This window comes from Zonotrichia leucophrys, chromosome 1, assembly GCF_028769735.1.
Source record: "Zonotrichia leucophrys gambelii isolate GWCS_2022_RI chromosome 1, RI_Zleu_2.0, whole genome shotgun sequence".
Lineage (NCBI taxonomy): Eukaryota > Metazoa > Chordata > Aves > Passeriformes > Passerellidae > Zonotrichia > Zonotrichia leucophrys.
The window spans coordinates 79,113,081-79,136,133 of NC_088169.1; the positions used below are offsets into that span (position 1 = coordinate 79,113,081).

The window sequence follows — 23,053 nt, forward strand, 5'->3', positions numbered from 1 at the left end:
AGTGGATGGCAGTCAGAGCAGTGTGATTTTGATAGTTAATCTCACCACCCATCGGGCAAGACTAAAACTTTGCTTTCGGCAGAAAACTCAAAGTCCCAGTTTCTTTAGACAGTGGGACATTGACTAGAGCATTGTTCCATCCATGTTCCTAACATAGGGAGTGAAAAGAAAGATGGAAAAAAATACAAGTATTAGTAGTGGTAGTAGTAGTAAGAATAATAATAATAATTATTATGTTTTACTTTAAGGCCTACAGTCACAAAACAGTTTGAAACACTTTCATGTAGATGGGAGGAAATGTCTGAAATAAAATTACTTAATTCTTCATGCTGGCATTCCTGTCTTGAATCAACAGAGAACTTTGATTACTAAGTTAATTAACTTGATTAATTTGATTACCAGTTAATTAACTGGACATTTTTTCCTGGAAGGTGCTCTAGAATGCTTTTGAAGACATGCCCCTGAATTAATGCCGACAGATGAATTAGCCTCATTGCCTTTGATGGCAAATCAGGATTATGAGCAGAGTTGCTAGATACAATTTTTACAATTACCAGTAGAATGTAAGCATGTCATCACTCAGTTCAATCACTGTGTATTAAATTTCTGGGCTGTAAAACATGCCAGCTTATGCCATGGAGGTCCCTTATTCCCCATTTGTAGCGGGCAGAGCATTGCTGCTGACTGTGCTTATTGCTAAGCAGTGAGGAGTCTGATAGAATTGTAACTGTGGGCCAAAGAACAGACTCAAAAAGATGGAAAAGAAAAATAAAATAATTTCTCTTATAAAAAAATCTTAATGATGGGTACAGGGCACCCAAAATTTTGACGCATTTCTAATTAAAAGAGGTCTTTTTTCCTCGCAAAAGTAAGGAAAAGTGGCTGTTTTGGTTACACATAATGAAAGAAAAGTACTGATTTGCCATCTCAGGTTGTGTTTCTATGAGGCAGTGCTGCACTGCATCTCTTCAGAAGCATATTTTCCATTGCCAATGGACTGAATGTAGTTCGCTTAGTATGAAAAGTTGTTTATGGGAGACGTAGGGCACGCAGATGGATTTTCCTGAGCTATGTGGTGGAATATGAGTGACTGTGGTTTCCACACTCAAACACCACCTCTTCACTGTTAATCCCACTGCAGTAAATTGCTGCAGCAGGCCACATTAACACTTCCCAGCTCCTGTCTCCCTGCTGTGTGAAAGCTGTTTGTCTATGATCTATGTGGCAAAATGCATTGAGTTTTTGTGTTTGCTGCTGCTGGCTGGTTTTGAGAACATTTACTGTCAAGCATGTAATCCAAAGATGACACAGGTTGTCTGTCTTCTAATTTTGCAGAATGTCATGGTGTTTTTTGCAGATTGCAGATTCTTTAAGTGAGCTGGAGGCCCTGATGGAAAGGATGAAGAGACTACAGGAAGATAAAGAGGATGAAGAAGCCTCTCAGGAAGAAATGGCAACTCGCTTTGAGAAGGAGAAGAAGGAGAGTCTGCTAGTAATTAGTGGAGGTATTTGGGCTTTTCCAGTTCAATTTCTTGTGCGCTTTTTCAGAAATAAATGCTTGAGGCTAGTTCAGTGACTGAAACGTTTTCTGTACATTTCTTTATTCTGGCTCTTCATGTTGGAGGTGTGTAGTAAGGGTGGTCTTACCTTTTGCTTCATCATCTTAGGATTTCTTGATTGGCAAATATCCTTTTTACTACTTGAATTTAGCTTTTGTATATTGAGGGGAAAAAAGGCCTGTAGGCTTCCTTAAAAAGTAGGGTGGACATTTTTTCTTTATATGTTCTGTATGATCAAAACAATTACTTCATCAATTATAATTAATAATTTATTAATTATAATTAATAGATTAGTAATAAATATTCAGTGGTATTTCACAGCTATAGGTTCTGTGGAGCTTAGAACTTCAATGGCACTCATAAGTAGCTTTCAGATATGACATTTAGTTTAGGAATAAGATGATGAGACTCAACTACTTTACTATTTACTCCCCACCTGGAAAGGACATTACCAATTTGCTGCTCTGAGTGATCATACTGCTGTGCTGTTCCACTGCCTATCTTGTGATAGAGATTGATAGCATTTTTTTATTCTCAAATGATTTTCCAAATTTTGAGCTGAAATCTTCTTTTCCCATATTCTTCATATGCTTTGGAGGCCTTCATCTCTAACATAGTACTGAATGAAGGCTGCTTCATACAGACAGCAAAGTGTTTTTTCCCCCAAGAAAGTGTTGGATGAAAGATTATTAAGACAATCAGAATCTCTAGCTATTTCCTCTTAGTAGAAGCTACTTGAAGATGATTGCTTGTTTCTTTTTAAAAAGTGACTACTAAAATGCTTCACATTTTACTGCACTGTTCTTAGTGAATTTAGATCTCCACAGCTTCAGACCAAATGTGTTTGAAAGAATCAATGGGTTTGTGCAAAGAGCCCCAAAGGGAGGAAGAATGTACTTCCTCCCTTTGGAAGGAAGGATCAACAGAGAGATTGTTCTGTGGCTCTCCAGGAACATGGAAAAATCTGTGAAAGAAGATACATCCAGCAACATCAAGCTGGATTTTTTGAAATGGACATTGTAAATTCCTGCTGTAGTTTCCTTTGGTCAGGCAGTATAAGCAGTGCAGTTAAATGGACACTCATTGCAGTTTCTTTATCAAATCAGGACTTCCACGAGTCTGTGCAACTTCAGGTGTTTAAGGAAAAGGGGTCATTCAAGACAGAAGGGGGTTTTGAGTAGGGTTGCTGATAGTTTTGTTGACTTTCTTTCCTCTTTACCATTTGCTGATTTCAGCTGAGGATTCTGTGTGTGTTGGCCCTTTACCCTTTCATGAAATCCAGTCCTTGTCAGAGCAGAGGAGTGTATGTGTACAGGCTTTTTTTATTCTTTGCTGAGAATTTACTGTAGCAGATGTTGTCCAAGCTTCTTCCTACACAGTTATATTTTGATTGTTTAATGAGGCAAAGAGGAGATAAAGCACTTCTGCAATTCTTAGATTAACAGACTTTTCAAGGTGCTAACAGTGGACATATGGCAACTGTTCTACCAATGCATGTGGAAGCAAGCCATGATTTTAACATCAGGGTCAAATGCAGTCAGCTATGCAGCAGTCAACTTCTGCAGAGGTAGTTACACAATCAAGCCACCTGTTTATTTGGGAGGGAAAGACTGACTCCTGATAGAGAACCTGCGTGTGCTTAGTGATATGTTTTGGAGCTCTTTGAATATGCTTAGTTACTACAGCTTCTGGCAGAATTTCACCCTGATGGACTGTGGAGCTCTTTGCTTTCATATAGTCTTCAGCTGATATTTACCAGTGGAGTGTTGTGTTGCTGTCTGGTGCTCATACTCCAGCTTACACACAGAGCCAGTGTGATTCCTGACACAAAGGCTAATCAGTACAACAATCCTGCAGTCAAGGATCCATTGTTTCTTATGCTAACACAGTGACTTTGCTAATGATGTTCATCTTCCTGACATAATTAGCCTCCCTCAGAAGTCAACAGAGAGAAAAGGAAACCTCCAGACGGAAGTATAGCCCATCTCTTCTCTTTTTGTAGAAGTACAGTAGATATCTGGTACAGGCTGACATTTAATGGGCTCAATGAAAGTAATGTATCCAATACAAGCATATGAGGATTGAAATGTTTCTTTCCTTTGTATCACTCTTCTCATTTGCATAACTTCTAAAGTTGTCCTCTAGTCCTGTAGTAGAGTGGTAGTTGGAAGTCAGCATTAACTCATGTTCTTGCCTAAAGCAAAGCATTTTGCTGTTTTATTTCCAGCATTTGATGATGAAATAGTTTCTACAGATGTCTCCCGTTATGTTGAAGATCCTGGGTTTGGGTACAAAGACTTTGCAAGGCGAGGAGAAGACCATCTGCCAACATTCAGAGCTCAGGTACCATCTCTTAAAACCACATTCAACTCAAAGAATGTTTATATATCTCACTGCAAAGCATAAAGTGATTATAGTGGGGTATGTTGGTAGCATGCTCCTTTTCTTGTTCTGGTTCATTATATAACTCACAACCTTGCATAAATCTCCCTGAGATGGAGTCTTTCACTATTTGTCAGTCTCTGGCAAGGCAGTACTGGGCTTTCCACCTTACTTCAGTTATTACTAGTATTATTGTTTGAAAACTGTAAAGCATATGTGAAATAAAAGGGAAAGGTAGAAAAGCAAGAATTTCTTTCCCATCCCTTCAGATGTTGTAGAAAAAAGTCCACTGGAGCAACTCTTTATTCCTGTCACTTTTCCAAGTACTCTCTGTCCAGTGGGTTTCAATACCTGGATACATACAGGTCTGTGAGAGTGATTTGGGGAGTATTGTTCTCGTATGTGCACCAAATCTCTGGACTTGGAATGCTATGAAAGAAAAGGAATTCTGAAATATGATTACTGAAGTTTTCGCAGTATTTTAATATGTATCTCTCAGTGCTGTTGGAAGTACAGAATATACATTTTATGTGTAGGTTGTCTTCTATACTGACATCCTTTGCCATGACCAGAATCATGAGATTTGTATTATATATAACAGGAGGGACATTCTAGGTGGTTCTGTTCTATCTTACAGAGCACATTCATAAGCAGTCTAGAAGTAAATGGAAAGCAATGGAAGGGATCTTCAACCAAATCAGAGAACTTCTATTAAAATGACAGTGGGTGCAGGAAAACTCCATGGTCAGAAGATGTATCTGAGACTTTAAAATAAAGAATACACAATTGCTCTCAGGAAATGTATTTAGCTTTATAGCAGTCTCTGCTGAACTGGATAATTTATTCTGTGGTCTTTATATGAGCCTGAAGTAGGTTATTACTGCCAAAAAGAATAAGGCATAGTCAGTGCCTATATATCAAACAATCTGCCTAACTACTTTAGGAGCAGCAGGCTCCCTTGGAAAAAAAGCTCCAAAGAAGCTGAAATTGGAACTGAAACATCTCTGCTCTTAAATAAAGAGGACAGCTTCTGGCTTACATTCGAAGGAGTCACCTTGATAATTTAACTTTATTATGTCCTACTCTTAGCAGTTGGGTGTATGTACCCACAGCCTCCCAAATTTTCTGCTATTCATGAGATTTTAAATTTTAAGCATCCCAGACACCTGCAATAAGTCTAATCCTTACTCTGAAAAGCCAAAACTGTCTTTGTCTCTATGGTTTTAAATTTATTAATAGACAAAAGCTGTTCTATACACAGCAGAATGTCTTTAAGCTTGTTTTTGGGTGGGAGGTTTCACTGAGAATGGGGATCAATTGCTATTAGTCAACGGCACTTTCTCCTCTCTGGGCCTTCTGGCTCTCAGAGGCCTTTGTGATGTCCTGGACACCTTTCCAGGGCTGTATGGGTATGGCATATTTCTCACAAGCCTTATAGTCTTTTGTGCTGGCAGCCAGAGGCCAAACGTGATAGTGTGACATATTTTATAGATGTTGTATTGATGCCTCTGTGAGACAACGGAGCACTGTTCTGCTCTTCCCTGCTGTCCTGCTCGGGGGACAGGACAGTGGACATGCTTCAAGGTGCCCAGATGAGGATCCTGGCCTGGCAGTACCTTTGGAAAACATCCAGAAACAGGAAGGACATGGAGATGATGCCCTCAGTTATAAAGATGCCATCAGTGATGGGATGATGGAGCACTTGACAAGGATGTGGGCACACTCTCACTGTCCATGTGACGGCTGTGCGGAGCGCCCTTGCTCCCTGCTCTGGAGCAGGATGGTTCTTCCTGCTGTGCCACCACTCTGCAAAGATTCCCCATTCCTCATATAAGCAGGCAGGCTTTTATCTTGCAATCCAGGTGGCTGTCTAAGACCAAAGCAGCCTGGATTTTATCTGGTTTTTAGGGATGGTTCAGTACTTTACCCAATGATTGTACATCCTTGCTGGAAGTAGATTCCATCTCTGCTTGAGGCTAAGCACCAAAGCTTCCAAGAGGAGCAAGTTTTTAAACTTAAAAGCCAATCCCACATGGAATGATACTGGCCAGAGTGGAAAAGCAGAAGAAGATTCCATAAGCACTTCAGGAGAAGCTTGGGATTTTTTCGCCTGTAGGCTAATGATATCCAGGGTAGGGGTGTTGCAATGTGATATTCATTGCCAAGAATTCTCGATAAATGGAGCAAGTGATGTGGATGAAGGATTCAAAATGCAAACTTTTGGAAGAGAATAAAGTCATAACTATCAGACAACAAAAACTGTTGAGTTGTAGAGAAGATGACATAAGGAATTCACTTCATTTGTGCCTTTATATATTTTCTTCTCTTCCTGCAGGACTATACTTGGGAAAATCATGGCTTTTCCCTTGTAAACAGGCTTTATTCTGATATTGGGCATCTCCTGGATGAGAAGTTTCGGATGGTGTATAACCTCACATATAACACTATGGCAACACATGAAGATGTTGATACAACTACACTAAGAAGAGCTTTATTTAACTATGTCCACTGTATGTATGGAATCAGGTATGGACGAAAATTCCCTGGCTTAGGAATACATGTTAAAACTATGTAAACAGAAAAATCAACCATGTGTAAAGCATCATTTTAGGTTGGGTGTTTAAAGTGGAAATGGTACCTCTGTCTGGAAGTTAGAGCAGTTTTGCTGGCATATCAGTATCATTTCTCCTTCCAGTGCAGAAAATTAGTCAGGATGGAAATTTTTACAGAAATGTCTTCTCTGAAGCCAGCCTGTATCCTTCACTTAGGAAAAACAGCATCCCTAAGCAAGTTCACAGACAACACTCAGTTGGGGAGGAGTGTTGATTTGCTGGAAGGAGCTAGGAAGGCCCTACAGAGGGCTCTGGATAGGCTGGATCAGTGGGCCAAGGCCAATTGTATGAGGTTCAGCGATGCCAAGTGCCGAGTCCTGCACTTGGTCACAACAACCCCAGGCAGCGCTACAGCTGGGGACAGTGGCTGGGAAGCTGCTCAGTGCTGCTTGGGGGTGCTGGACAACAGCAGCTGAACATGATCCAGGGTGTGCCCAGGTGGCCAGGAAGGCCAGTGGCATCCTGGCCTGGCTCAGCCAGGTGTGGCCAGCAGGAGCAGGGCAGTGACCGTCCCCCTGTACCCAGCACTGCTGAGGCCACAGCTCCAATCCTGTGCTCAGCTTTGGGTCCCTCACTACAGGAAGGACATTGAGGGGCTGGAGCGTGTCCAGAGAGGGCAGTGGTGCTGGGGAAGGGTCTGGAGCACAAGTCCTAAGAGGAGCAGCTGAGGGAGCTGGAGATCTTTAGTCTGGAGGCTCAGGGGGCACTTATCACTGTCTACAACAACCTGAGAGGAGACTGTAGCCATGTGGGGGTCAGCCTCTTCTCCCACGTAACAAGTGACAGGATGAGAACAAATGGCTTCAAGTAGCACCAAGGGAGGTTTAGATTGGATATTAGAGAAAATTTCTTCACAGAAAGATTTGTAAAGCATTTGAACAGCCCACAGAAGTGGGAGAAAAAAACATCCCTGGAAGTGTTCATAAAATGGTGGATAGGGCACGTGGTTTAATGGTGAACACGGGTGTGGTTTAGGGTTAACCATTGGATTTGATGATGTTAAAGGTCTTTTCCAGCCTTAAAATTCTATGATCCCACTAAGCCTTTAAGATCCTCTCTTAGCACATGGTTTTTGGTCATGTATGATAAACGTTCCAGTTCCCAGGCTTAAGAACGTGATGCTGCAAAAGACAGCGCTTCTAGAAAGTCACATCAAGCAGAATGATTGCTTGTGTTGTTTAGGTATGATGACTACGATTATGGAGAAGTGAATCAGCTACTTGAACGCAGCCTGAAGGTTTACATAAAGACAGTGACCTGCTACCCCGAGAGAACCACCAAGCGCATGTACGACAGCTACTGGCGCCAGTTCAAGCACTCGGAGAAGGTATGTGCTCCAAAACCAAAGTGGCTTCACACAGAGCCCTGTGCTCTTTGAAAATTAAAATATGAGGACACCTAAAATGGCAGCATCTGGCACATGAACTGTTTTAAATCAGAGAAAAACAAATGAGAAGCATTCCTTGAGTGTTAGATACCAGTTTGACAAAAATGCTTCTTAGTGTGCTGGAAATAACTTTTATTGTTATTATTTTGAGTCACTTCTCCATAAAATTGAATGGACAACTGTAAAAGAAAAGTCAAGATAGTTTACTTTTAAAAAGTTTTAAAGATAAACTTGAGAATGCAGAAGTGATCAACTATGCCAATACTTGGGATTTGGAGATCAAGAAATACCTAAACTTATATATATATATATATGTATATTTTATAGTGGTTTTCAGCAATAAAAATGTCAACATGCTTTCAGATATCACATTAAATGCTTCCTGAGAAGGGTTCAGTGCATGAGTGCCTTCTAGCTTATGTGGCATGGAAACTGTTCCTTATTCTGTTCTCCTATATAATGGTCCCAGATGGTAGTAAAGATAACCAAATATAATTTGAAAGAGCTAATTCCATTAGGATACAAAAAAATATTTAAGGTTGGCTTCTCAGATGGAAGATTGCTTGAAGCAGCAATCTTGTTTGTTGTCCTGACAACATCCTGGGATGTTGTCGATATTGGCATCACTACACAGCTATTTCTAGAGGAACTGTAGTCCTGCAGCAGGGTACAGGGAGAAATGGCAAAGTTTTCTTGCAGCTATACTTTACTAAAGGTTAGAATTTTCAGCCTGAATGAATAACCATGTTGCACTCAGAGGTGAGCTAAATGGCTGATGCAATTTTTTACAGGTTCATGTCAATCTACTTCTGATGGAAGCTCGGATGCAAGCCGAACTTCTGTATGCCCTTCGTGCCATAACTCGTCACTTAACCTGAAGCACTCGCTGGCCAGGAGTACAGGGCTTTTACTGAGTATGTAAAGACCTTTTGAAATAGATACACACCAGAAGCTGTTTGTGATGTAGCATCAGGTTATTCAATTCTCTAGTGTCAAAGTTTAGCCGTGCTTCTTGGCGGCTGTAATGTGCAATGACGTGTTTTATTTTCTTGATGCTTAACATTACTAATGATAACAAAAGTAACACTGAGGAGCGCTACTCTGCATTGTTTCCGGTTGGATTTCTGCACAGCGGTCAGGATCCTGGAATTGGTTTTATTGTATCCAATCCTAGCGCTTTGTTCTTTAGGCACTGGAGTGAAGTGCTTAGAGACTTCTTTTTCCAAGCAATCATTTTTCAGATGAGTGGAGTCCAGCAGAAGATCCTGTCCAGCAGTTCTGCCTGTCCTGAGAACGTCCCACCACGTCGTGACTCGCGACAGAGACGCGCGGGCTGTGCTACTTCGAATCGCCCACTGGATTCTCCTGTGTGTCCCGGAGACTGCTGCCAGTCACTGTCTTACTACAGCAATTGGAGGTGATGCAAGATGTGGATGCAAACATCGAGCACACTTTAATGTGAAATTAATCTTGATAAATCTTACAGCATGCTACTGAAGTGCAAAATTCATTCACGCTTTGTCGTGCCCCTTCGCAAGGAGAAGAGGCCTCACGATTTGCCATTTCAGCCACACTTACTGTGTTTCAATCATGCATAGTCTTGTTTTACTGACAGTCACCCTCAGTTGTCCTGACAACATCCATGCTCATCACGTGTTGCAATTTGTTTAGTTGGCACCTATAAAATTAATACACAGGCTGACCAAAAATAGGGTTGTGGGGTTTTTTGCACTCTCTTCTTTATCAATGTTTTAAATAAGGAAAGTAAAGGAAGGCTAGTATATCTATTCTTTCATATTGGATGTATAGAAATTATTTCCCATAACTTTTTCATAGCATGAAATTGTAATATTCAAAGTTTTTAAAGTTTCTATGCATTAGTGTGAGTGAACAAAAGAAAAGTGCAATATTTAAAAAGAAAGCAAGCTTTTTTCCCTGACATGCCACTGCTAAAGTGTCCTTCTTATATAGCCATAAAGAAATTTTAAAACCAAATTTCTTTAATGTCTAAGGCCTAGCAGTTTTGTTTTAGCTTTTATGGCTTAAGACAACTTGATACTGAGATGCCAAAGCATCCCCAAAACAAAGCATTTTTGGACAACCAGTAATATTGGGGAAGGGAAGAAATAAGCTGCCAAAAATGTCACACTTTTGTGCTGTTTTCTGTTGCTTTTGACTAATTTTTGAGAGCACAAAATGTTGATATTTATAGCTTTATTTTGTATTGCATTTAATGAACCAGTGAAGTGCCTAAAGAGATGCTTAAACTTACCCAGTAGAACACAAGTGAACTGCTTCAAATTTGTCTGTTGGTTTGGACTTTGCATATTTCTTTTGAGGAGGGTGACCTTTATTTCTGTGGTATACATTCAAAACTAACTAGACAGGTTTATTTTTAATGTTCTGTTGGATTGCAGTAGTTAATGCAGGACTTTTTTTTTTCTTGGTGATTGCAGAATAGTTAGAAAAAAAATACTACCAGTCATATTTTGACACTTTCCATTTACAAAACCATGGACCAGTACTCTACTAAAGTTAGTTTTCTCTTTTCTTCCTTTTCCTGATCCTTACTTTGACTTTGCATGTTGTTTTTTCTGCTTTATCTGTTCGTTCCAGATTGGAAAGCCCAATGATTGTACACTTTTCTGCACTTTCAGACTGCAGACTCTGCATGTGAAAACCTTTTGAAGAAAAAAAAATCAGTAATTAATTTTTTTTAAAAATTTAGAAAACTACCCAACAGACAGCACTGGTCTGTCTGCTAGAGAGCATTGGGTAGAACATGAGATTTACTTATCTTGTATAGCTAATGGCAAAGATTTCTCAGAAATACTGAGATGCTCTTATGTGTGAACTTAGATTTGCTTTCTAAATTGTTATGATCCTTTTCCCCCCTCTTGTGATTGTAGTGGCCATACCTAATGGCTTCTGCTGAGAGAAGTTTTCATGCAATACTTCGGGTGTTTTTCAAGTGATGGGAACTGTTCAGTACTACTTTAAATTTCTTTGCATTGAAAAGTCAAGTAGTCCTCAAGAAGCACAGTTGAACTCTGGAAAGGAGGTGAAACTAGATTGGGATAACTAATATGATGGCTTGTTTCCCCTCAGAAATGCACAGACTTCTGGAGTAGGTTCAGTTTTACATTTGGAAACATGAGTGCCTTTACTTCTTTCCTTATGAAATATACTTGCCAGCTCAAATGCCTTCATGAGCAAAGTACATGAGCAGATTTGAAATACAGAAACCATAAATGGATTGCTTCATAAAACTTGTAGTAAACCAGTGTTTTGTTTTGGTTTTTTAAGTGCCATATCAAGTCCCATATGGCCTGCAAGACATTCCATCACAGGAAATGTCATTGTAAAACTAGTTTGCTATTTCTGTTTTTTTTCTTTAATATTACATGCAAACTTGAAACATCTGGAAATGTTTTCCACGTGGCATTTTTTTGAAAGTATTGCATTTACAGTGCAACAATTTATAGCCTGGTTTTTATACACAAATTTGGGATTTTTAATAGATGTTTGCTAAGAAATAGGTGTTTAAAGTCAGACAAGGCTGCCATACACTTTATGTGTGCTTTAGGTTCACACTGTGCCAGGTTTTAATGTGCAAGTGTTCTTGGAATTTTTTTTGCATTTTTAAAGCATGCATGAATGTGAATCTTCACACTTTGTTCATTAATATTTTTCTTAAGGGTACCATAATGATTGGAAGTGTAGATCCTCTCCCTCTTACCAGTTCCTTCATTGGAATTGGTAATTCCCAGCATTCATGTTAGTCCACAAAATCCCAGCCGTGACCAACATAAAAACAAAGTGTACAGTCTCCTGTCTGCTGAAGAGAAAGCCTGATAGGTACAAATTAACCAGCTAGCACAGGGAACACTGTGAGTAGGGAACAGAGCTTTTGAGCATGAACAGCTTCTTATCATTGCAGAGTCACTTAAAACTTGTGTGTTGCTGTAGAGTATGTCCTTGCTCTATTTTTTTTGGTAATGAAGAGAAGTGAAAAAGGTGCCAACGGGAGAAAGCATTTACATTTCCCAGAACACTCTACCCACAGCTGAATTTCATGAGAGTATCCTTATACAAGAACAGAAATAATCATTAAAACAGAAATAATAATTTTAAATTTGGGTGCAGTTTGTGCAGATAGCTACTACAGCTAGTGCTGTGGTGTCCTATGAGAATTTTGGTGAGCTGTAGATGGATTTATTTTCATCAAGGCTGAACTGAAACATATATCCTTTGTCCTAAAGCTTTCATTAAAATGAAAATCACAGAATCATAAAATCTGGAGTTGGAAGAGGCCCACAAGAGGCCCAGCTCCTGACCCTGCACAGGACAGGCCCAAGAGTCACACCATATGCTTGACAGCATTGTCCAAACACTTCTTGAACTCTGTCAGGCTTCTCTGGGGAGCCTGTTCCAGTGCCTAACCACCCTTGGGGGGAACAAACTTTTCCTGATATCCAACCTGAACCTCCCCTGACTCAACTTCAGGCCATTCTCTCCAGTGCTGTCACTGGTTACCAAAGAGATCAGTGCCTGCCCCTCCTCTTCCCTCTCAAAGAATTTGTAACTACAGTGAGGTCTCCCCTCAGTCTCCTCCAGGCTGAACAGACCGAGTGCCCTCAGCCACTCCTCATATGGCTTCCCCTCAAAGCCCTTCACATCCCAAAGCCCTTCACATCCTTGTTGCCCTTCTTTGGATGCTCCCTAATAGTTTCATATCTTGCATATTGTGGCACCCAATGCAGCACAGAGCACTCAAGGTGAGGCTGCCCCAGTGCAGAGCACAGTGGGACAATCCCCTCCCTTGCCCAACACCTTGACCCTTGAAAAGGATTTATTTCAGTTGTAAGAGTTAAAGAATTGCCACTATCAGCTCTTCCTATGTATTAAAAAAAAGATTTAAGGACAGGAAAGTCAGTGCTTGTAAACAATTACAAATGTAAGTATAAATTTAGAACAGATCAGAAGAGAACAAAAAGGAAGACATTTTGTTGCTCTATTACTTGAGTGCAGAAAGTCAATGCACCAGATTTTTCAAGTGTGTTTTTGTTTGTAGTGTTACTGATATTTTCATGGGATTTGAGAAAACCAGCTAGCTGCCTAAATTTCAGTGGGGATTTAAGCACCCAGGCACTCGGCAAAATCCTAGAAAATGCCCATTTGAATGTTTGAGTCAGATTTTTAAAGAAACTGAATCACCTAAATAAAATAGAATAAAATTACTTTCCATAGAGACTAAAGGAATAATATACACCAGATCCATGTGATTCACAGTGATTGTTAATGAAATGAGTTGTTTTGGGGACCTAATGTAGACTTAGGGAAATCTCTCCTAAAGCAGTTAAACTGTAAGCCACTGCTCTTGCAGAACAGGTTCTCAATGTTTCTCATGCATGTGTGTTTTCCATTAACATAGGCATACATTTCAGGCTCATGATCCAGAATTTGGACTCCCTTTTAGAAGAGCTGGGTTGTTTAGGTTCTACTTGCAGAAAACATTCATTGGTGGGAGTAAGTGGTTAGCATGTGCCTGAACCAAACATTTTTGGATCAAAAGAAATACCCCAATCTTCTTGATCTCAAGTGATGTTCTTTCAGTTACTTTCTGTATGTTTGGATCCTTCTCCCATAAATAAGGGGTGATGTTGCACAAAACAAAAGAGGGAGTGGATTTGTTGTAAATGAACTTTGCCAGAGCAGATCTGACTATAAAGCTGTAAGATTTATTTGCTGTTAGCAGTCATTCCAAGAGCTGGACAAAATGTCAGTTTCCATTACCTGAACTTCAGGTTTACAGTTCCTCATGTCCCCCAGCACTATGTCTGTCTGAAAAGATGCATCCACCAGCTTTCCTATATTTGGGAATTGTAAGTGAAGCATTTTATCTCCAAATGAAAATTAATATAGTATTTCATACCTACTGCATAGATTACAGGTGTGAGAGATGGAGAGAGCACAGTAGTATGAGGAAACTTCAGGAGCATCTTGATCAGTGTTAATTTATTCCTTAGAGCACATTTCCTGGCAGGTGGTCGTGCTGCTGCTCCCCCAGTCTGCATCAGGTCTCTCTTGCAGATATTTAATCCTTTGCTGCTCATCAGGGGAAAAATTGTCATTTTCAACCTGCCACCCCCCCTGTCCTGCATCAAGTGCTTCCTGTTTTCCCAATTCCCAACCCCAAGCAGCCTCCCAGATGCAGGGACAACCTCCCAGCCTTAACCTTGAAAACAAGGTTCCTCTGTCACTGCCTGTTGGTAAGGGCAGAGGCTCTTTCTCACATTTAGAGACACTTAATTGCCGTAGTAGATTGTTTCTGGACAGGAAAATGCTAAATGTGGTTCAAAAGGATGAAACTCAGTATTTGCTTAGTAGTGTGTCAAAGAGTTACAGAATCAAGGAGTGTGTCTGGAGTTACAGTAAAAAATGCAGTGGATTCACTAAGGAAATTCTTTCTTTGGTGAAACGCCCCATGCTTGAGCTATCAGCTGTGCAGGTTTCTCAGAGGAACATCTAACAGGGAATTTGAGGTCTCTTTCTGCCAGGCAGGCTTACAGGGCCACCCGGCTGGCAGTCCCTTGGGTGCTTTGCAGCCGGGCAGACTGCATCCAGCCTCTGGAACAAGTGGATTTGGGTTTTTCATTTATCTATAGGAAAAAATCCAAATGCATGTTGTGAAGCAGCTGCTGGAGACAGAGTTGGGTGTTCCTAGGGTACTGAGTATCATCAGGCTTGTGGAAAATAGAAACTTTGTTCCTGACAGTAGTTAGAGGTACTGGAGATGCCAATTGTTACACTAACTGTGGGGAGCAAGCCAGTCTGTCAGCACTGGGAGGCACAGGCACTCCAAGGGGACACGGCCAGCTCAGGAGGAGTTGAGGGATTGGTCAGCTGAAGAAACTTCCCTGATGTTGAGGGAAGTTGTCTGAGAGGTTCTTTTGTGTGCCTGTGCATAGGGGAGGTGGTGGAGGATGCCTCCTTCCACAATGTCCAAAGGCTTCTTTGGGAACAGAGCTGGGACCCTTTCCTTACTCCAAAGATGGAGTAGGGGAAGGGAACTATCCTTCCAAAGAAAAACCTGCTGCTGTTGAGTTGCATTTTCACATCCCCATCAGCCTTTTGAAGGGAGTTTTGAGGCAAAATGGGTCAATCACCAAGCATTGTGTCTCCAGCTGAGGAGTCTGGGGGGCAGCAACAGCAGCGGCTCCAAACACCAACAGTCCAAAACTGTGTCTCATTCCTCACTTCATGCTCATGTCGTGCCACCAGACCCAAACCTCTTCCCTCCAGCCCAGCTGCCATGTGCCCAGGTGGCTGCAGGAGCAGCCTGCTCATGGTGGTGGGTGATGTGGCCACTTTTAGGGGGAAAATAATAATATGTAGGGTACAACCCTTGGACTCTGCCAGGCAGTGCAGTCAGAGGTCTTTTCACGACTGTGACCAGAACTGGATATGAACTGTAGCTTAAAAAAATAGGAATTTTGCAAACTTGAAATCTCTGGATTTTACCCTTTTCTCCTTTTGCTGGAAAGCCACACAATGAATGTATATGCTTTACCTTTCTATCTGACAAAACTGAAAATCAGACTGCCAACTCCTTGTTTTGTATTAGCCTTTTTTTAAAAAAAAAAAAGGAAAGTTTGTGAGCAATATATGTAGCATGCTGTGAACGTCTGTTTTGATCTTTATAGTTACTCTTTAATCCATCAGTATTAACACCAGTTCTTTTTTGTGTTCCCCTTGGTACTTCGTATGCAGTGTAAGCAGAAGCTGTGATCGGCTTTGCAGTCCTGTGCCATGTTACTGTAACTCCTTGATTTTTTAGGAAGCACCTGACTGTGGGCCACCCTGGGGCAGGTAGCGTGCCTGAACACGACTGCCACTCTCGGTCTCTTGTACTATGTATAGTTCTAAGTAGAATAAGCTTTTTAACAGAATATTGATGCGGTTATTGATGAGTCACGCAGGCTGCAAGTGTCTGGTGTGTGAGAGTCTTTGTATTTATAGTTGTTGGGGTTTGGTTTTTTTTGTTTTGTTGTTTTGTTTTTTGTTTTTTTTAATTCATAAAGTAGCAAACTTGATAAACATAGCCACTTTAAACTGCTCTTGCTAAACAGACCCTGCTGTAGATATGATACCACTGTAGATACAGGGAGAAGCACCAGCCGACCTCTCTCGACTGTGGGAGCCGAGCCCCTCTCTGCACAAAGCAGGAGCCACACAGCCACCCTGTGTGTGACCCAAACACAGCCAGGGCTGGGGCCTGGGGTCTGTTTCAGCCCCCTGTACCCCTGAGCCTGCTGCAGGCTGCCTCCCACACTCTGCTCACCAGTGCACAGGGCACACACGAGCTCGCTGGCATGAGAGGGATGGACAGAGCAGCTGCTGGACCACAAACATGGTCATGGCACTTCTGCAGCCAAAAAGCTTCCAAGCCTCTCTCGAGTGCAAACATCAGCCCCTGGTTTGCTGACTGCAGAGCCTGGCACATGGGGGTGAGAAGCAGCACTGGCTCCCTGTTGGCAGCCGTGGGTCTGAGCCCCCTAGGCTGGGGCAGCAGGCAGGGCAGCGCCGTGCCCAGAGAGGGGCATTTCACTGCATCTCCCACCTGTGACCCTCTGGACAGAGGGTGGATTGTGCCCAGCCCAGCAGCTGTCAGCTCCTGCCTCCCTGTGCTGCGGGCGTTTGGGACGGAGGGCTGAGGACAGAGCTCTGACACTGTCGCTCCCTGCCACCACCAGGAAGGGAGGAAGTGCGGCAGCTCTGTGGGTCCCACAGTCCCTGCAGCACCCTGTGGGCAGTGGCACACCTCCTGTCCTGCTCCCTGTCCTGAGCCCCAGGGATACGACACGGGCTCCTTGCTTTCATGGGAGGTTTGCCTGCAAGGTGAGGCAGCTGCTAGGAGCTCACTGTGGGTTCCCACAGCAGCTTTTGTCATTTCTTTCCTGTTGTTGCTGGTTGGGTTTGTTGGTTTTTTTTTTCTTTTTTTTTGAAAGGACAGACTGACCTAGTGGGATGGAATTTTTTGTGTGTGACTTTTGTTAGTTTTTAAGTTACCCGACTTGAATTTATCTGAACAGATGCAGAAGGAACTTTCTTTTTTTTGTGAGTTAAGAGACAAAAACGCATTTTTAAACAAAGGAATCATGTATTAACATTTTAACAGCAATTCATAAATCTGCACTTTTTATGAGGTTTTGAAAAATCTATTTATAGGTACGGAACAATGGGGTTTGTTTAAAACTGTATCGCATTTATACTTGCTGAAATTACTTTCATTGTTATCAGTAGGAATTTCATTGGTTAAATAAAATGGATAAAACCTGACTCCTGCTTGAGCCATCATTCTGCCACATCTCTAGAGCAGAACATCCTGTGTTTTGGGAAAATTCAGTCCTCAAAGTGTCCTTCCTCTCCATGCCTTTGTAGTGGGTTTTAATTTATGTATCATTCAATACAGAGATTATTTAATCCCTCTTCCAGGGAGACCTGGGCAAACCCCAGGGCAGAAGTGGGTGAGAGCCATAAAAACAGGAAGGGCAAGCAAAGGTGAGAGGAAATGTGTGCTGAGGGTGCTGGCTCAGGGCTGTGCCAAGCTTACCTGGCAGTCAAATTGTCCCCAAGTCCCCAAGCCCTGCCCCATCTTTCCCCAGAGAGGGGTGACTTAGTGCTGACGGATCACCAGGGAAGTTTGTCCTGGGGGAGATGATCACTTCCCTAAGAAAGACTAAACTAGTTAACACGAGCTGCAGACCTGGGATATTTTGGGTGTAACTTTGCCTTCAGCTGCAGGATGCACAGATCACAATAGGATAAATACATGTATGTATATAAATATCTGCACATATATAAAGTGCTTATTTATTTGCTTTCAGTGGGAGTCCTAAAACTCTGAGAATATCTGTTGTCTTAGGTCCAGGTCCCTGGTACAGGTGGTGTGGCTGTCACCTCCAGTCACCAGAGGGACTAGGAGGGACACCATGTCACCAGCACCATCCTGAAAAAGATAAAAATCTTGTAGCGTTCCTCAAAGCCAAAGGCTGCTGTGGAATTCCTGCTTTAGCCCTTAGAAGTCCCAGAACATGGATGATCAGCAGGGCAGGACAGTGCCACCCCCACGTGAGCCCTGCCCTGATTCTGGTCCCTGCTCACACCCTGTGTGTGGTGTGAGTGCTCAGATGGGGTACCCAGCACAGGAGAGGACAGCCCTGCTCCCCCACACCCCATCCTCACCTCTCCAGCTGGTTTCCCACAGGAAATTCTGAGCTAAAACTCTTTGTGTGTTGGTGATTCCCCAAGACCTCTTTGCCCATCCTCCTGGGCCACCACTCTGCCGCCATCTCTCCCCTGCCCCTGTGCCCTCTCTGGACACCACAGGGTGGTGGCAGACCAGGGACTGTGTCACAGGGATGCTCATGTGCCCACACTGAGTGGCTGTGGGACAATGTCCCCGCAGCCCATGGTGACAGCTGTGGGATGTCCCTGGGACCTGGCAAAGGGCCATGGCTGAGATAAAGGTAAGCAGCCCTGCCATGGGCAGCACATCCCTGGGGAGACACCTGGCTGGGCTGACCCCACGCCTCACCAGGTTCCTCCCTCCTCAGGGAGCACAGGGGGATGCCCTGGTGTGCCCCATGGCCATCAGCCTGGAGTGTGGGCACCCCCAGCCTCCCGGCTGGAGCCAAGGAGCCACGAGCCACTGCCCATGGAGACTGCCTGCCCACTCATGGCCCAAGGAAGCCCACAGCTGCAGGGCTGCATTTCCACTTCTGCTGGGGTCTCCTTTACTTCTTCCCGGCATCACCTCATGCTCCTTGTGCCATAGCAATGGGGAGAAATGGTGACCAGCCTCAGATCCTGTACAGAGCCATCGGTGGATCTGCTCTCCCAAGTGTACATTAACTGAAGTGCACTCACCTGCACTACTTCATTTCAGCACTACATGCTTAATTAGACCAAATTTTATGCAATGTGGGGTCATGAAAACTCCCCCCAGAAGCTTTTAGTTGGATCATGATGGAGTTATTTGGTGAGGCACCTGGGCAGAGGACCAGAGGCTCTACAAACCCAAGCTGGAATTACATAGATTGTAAATAACATCATTCATCATGCCAATGAGCTCATGGAAACATCATTGATTTTTTGTAAGCTTTTCAATACATAAGGAAGATGATCACCGCATTTGTATTCCCTGCTAAATTAAAACCCTCCTCATCTTCCATGAGTGTTTTTTTCCCTCAGGCTTTTCTAAGGCCCTTGGAGCAAACCTGGAACCTTTCTGACCTGCAGGAAAGTGCTTTTGCAGAAGGGAAGCCCTCCTTCTCCTCCTCTCCTCCTTCTCCTCCCTGTCCTCCTTCTCCCCCTTCTCCTGCCTGGGGCTGGTGTTCAGAGTATCTGTATATCCAGGCAATAAAACATAGCCAAAAACTAGATACAGCAAATGCAGCAAAATGTGATTACAGTCAAAACAGAAGTGTTTCAGCAGTGGTGAGCTGGAACATTCAGTGCTGAATTGCTCAGGAAAGAATTCCCAGCAGTTTGCTGCCACAAGGTGCAGCCCCGTGGAGGGGGCTTACCTTCAGCCCAGAGCACCTCTGTCCTGCTGATTTATGTCCCCGAAAGCACCAGCAGGGCTGGGCTGGGGAGGCGCTGCTGCCTGAACACAGGCGTTTAATTTGCCTGGCAAAATTACCGAGCCACTCTCTCTAGGCTCCCTCTGCAATGCATGGAGAGAGGCAGAGCCTCCACCAGAGGGTGGCATCTGCCCTGAATCATCTCCTGGGGGACTGATCCGCCTCACCCTCCACGTCAGGGGAATCGCGGCTGGGATTCAGCGTTCAGCTCGCAGAAGGTGAAGCTGCAGCTCACATCTGCAATACAGCAGTGATGCTGAAAATATCGGCTGAAAACGTGGTATTAGATTTAAGCTAATCCCTAGGCTTTTTCTTTCTGGGTGTTTTTTGGTTTTTTTTTTTTTTTTTTTTTTTTTTGTGATGAAAAATCAAAACAACAAAAATCAATTTTTTGTGAAAAACAGGAACAGGAGTAGTTCCATTGGAGGCTTCATTACCACCTCTCATTAGTGGACCTGAGGGCAAATCCCCACAACCACAGAGGTCCAAAGCCTCAGTGCTGTGCCCACAGGGGCCCCAGCAGTGCCAGCAGGACATGTTGTGGGAATGTGCTCAGTGGTGAACACCTGCATCTGTTCACAGCTGGAAATGGGGGATGGAGGAAGAATGAGATGCTGAATAAGCTCCTCAGAGAAATAAAGAACAGGGACCAGGTTCTCAGATAGATCCTGCACCACCAAGCCTTCCTTGGGTTGGGAATGGGGGCATCATGATCTAAAGTATTACAGGATCAGGGAATGGACAAAATTATCCTTCATCACTGGAGCCTGAGCCTGTTCACTTGTCTTTGATCACACATGAAAGTTGATTGTAGCCAGGAGCAGATCGGTCTCTTCTCCCAGGTAGCAAGTGGCAGGACAAGAGAAATGGCCCCAGGATGCACCAGGGGAAGTTTAGTTTGGAGATTAGGAAAAATTTGCTTACTGAAAGGATGGTCAGGCATTGGAGCAGACTGCTTAGGGAATTGTGAATCACACCTTGGAAGAATTCAAGGAACACATGGGTGTGGCACTTGGGGATGCAGTTTAGGGGTGCATTTGGTAGTGCTGTGTAGGACTCGATGATCTTAGAGCTCTCTTCCAACCTTAATGATTGTGTCTGAGTAGTCATCCTCAGCTGCTGTGGTGATGAGCCTCAGACTGGCACCCCTCTGACACCAAGGAAAGCCACTGTTACCATTCAAGCCTCTTCTGCAGCCATGGGCTCTGTGCCCTCACAGACCCCTGGGAAGGCAGCCCCCTGCCCTACATCAGACACTCAGCTCATTTCTGCAGGTGTAGTGGTGTTTTCAAGTGCAGGCTGTCACCTCCAGTGCAAAGGTGCCTGAGGGTGAGGGATGAACTCATCCAACCCACAAATGCACATGTTTTCCATGAACTCAAAAAAACTGGGCCAAGTTCTTTGGGAGCTGGATTCATGCCACACAGGTCAGGCCAAGCTGTGTGGTTGAGGTGCACACTGTGGTTAATCCCATCTGTTTCAACAGGGCCACACACAACCCCCACTACCCAAACATGGCTGTGAGCACTGCAGGTCATGGCCAGCAGCACTCAGGAGGCATCAGGCCCTGATATTAGTCCTACCTGCATGGAAGGATTTATTAACCCCTTCCAAGGGGCTGTGGGAAACACCATCCCACCTGTACCATCATCTGGGTGAGCCATGGGCACCTCAAAGGTCTTCAAGGGTGATGGGACAAGCCCCATTAGCCCCCAACCCCAGCCAAGCTTCACTGGTCCCAGCTGAGGGGCCCAGGTGAAAGGCAGGTGACACATTTATACTGAACACAGGGACCCTGTGCCAGCAGAGAAGAATTTTTAAATGGCTACATTAGATGGCCTAAATCCAGAAAGTGATGTCTCCATGAGCCTATTGTATCATCCCTCTGGAGCTGTTTCACTCACATCAGCAGCTGGTCGGTGTCAGACCAAGCAGAGACCATTTCTCAGTCCCTACTGCTCAGTGTTTAGCTGCTGGCCTTTTGGTTTCACAGAGTCATGGAATGCTTGGCTTGGAGGGGACCTTTAAGGGCCACATAGCTCAACCTGGGACATCTTCAACCACATCAGGTTGCTCAGAGTCCCATCCAGCCTAACCTTGAATGTTTCCAGGGCTGTGGCACCTACTACCTCTCTGGACAACGTGTACAAGGGGCTTACTCATTGTAATTTACCTTCATTTAAAAGGAAATTTCTTCCTTTTACTTAGTCTGATGTTCTTCTCCCATATATCTTCCCCTGCTCACCAGCACAGTCCTGCCCACCTGCTACAGCTCCTGGCATTGGTCCACAACCATCTTCTACCAGCAGGTACTGGGGATTTGGAAAAGTCACACAGTGACATCTGCTCCAGATGTCCATTCTTCACCATGTCAAATTAGATTAAAACATCAACTTATTAATAAAGATGATACTGCAGAAGAATTTGAAGCCTGTGCTTCAGTTTTGCAGGCAACTTTGCTGCTGGCTTAGTAGAAAATGGCTTTTACCTCCCAGGAACATTGTCACAATTTCAGCATTTTTGGAAAGGAGACAAGGTTTTTTCACCCTTACAAATGGAATAAACTCACACATGTGCTAAGATGGGCCATGGCTGAAGGATATGCCTCTGAGACAGAAAGAGCCATGTTCACATGCCAAACCTGCTGTTAGGCAGGAGTGGGTGCTGGATGTCAGCATCCAAACTGCTAATCCAGACCCTGGGCTGCTCTTGGATGTTTCCTGTCCTTGTTCCAACCTGGACTTGAAAACTATTTTCCACTAAAAATGGTAAATTGCCATGAAAAGAACCCTATATGATAAATCACCCCATTCTGACAGAATATAATTCCTTGGAGATTTTCCAACCAGCTGTAACACTAACACCACTGGAAAGTCTTTAGGCGTTTCTGCCTGGCTGGAAACACCAGTTGTGTGGAAATCAATAGCAGATGTTACCCAGTGTGAGATCCACCGAAGTGAGTCCAAGAGCCCAGGAGTCTGTGCAGCAAAGAGAAATCATCCTGCGCCAAACCCACAGTATTGCAACCTCACTAATACACACACACCCTGGACACACCTCACACTCCTTGCTCCCAGACAATCCCTCCTGGCCAAACGAGTTACACTGGTGTTTATTATCCAATACCTTTTCCATTTTCTGACACTGGCTATGCTGGAGAGATAACCTGTGAGCAAGCATGGCTCACTTCTCTGCTGAACAGGAGCTGCTCCCTGACCAAGGGAGGGACAGAGCTGCTGATGGAGCTCCATGCAAGGTGAGCAGCTCCAAAACGTGCAGTGTGACCCAGAGGGCCTGAGGGGCTGTCCTGCAGGGCTACTGAGTCCCTCTGCCTTTATGGGTGCCCAGCCCCAAGGTGGATGCAGCAGAGACAAGGGGCACCTCGAGGTGCAGAGACCCCGGTGCCAAAGCTCGGGGTGATCTGGTTAAGGCAGGGACACCTTCCACTAGACCACCTTGATCAAA

General features: G+C 43.7%; 1 protein-coding gene across 2 annotated transcripts in view; it reads left to right on the forward strand.

Moving 5' to 3' along the window:
* SESN3 (sestrin 3) overlaps nt 1-17,282 on the forward strand; it is a 44,908-nt gene extending 27,626 nt beyond the window's left edge. For both annotated transcript variants that reach the window (XM_064718756.1, XM_064718764.1), the window contains exons 6-10: nt 1,358-1,505; nt 3,787-3,902; nt 6,277-6,467; nt 7,736-7,880; nt 8,732-17,282. In XM_064718756.1, coding sequence (XP_064574826.1) covers nt 1,358-1,505; nt 3,787-3,902; nt 6,277-6,467; nt 7,736-7,880; nt 8,732-8,818 — 687 coding nt within the window. In that variant the 3' untranslated portion in view covers nt 8,819-17,282. The remainder of the gene's footprint in view (nt 1-1,357; nt 1,506-3,786; nt 3,903-6,276; nt 6,468-7,735; nt 7,881-8,731) is intronic.
* Nucleotides 17,283-23,053: the final 5,771 nt, after the last annotated feature.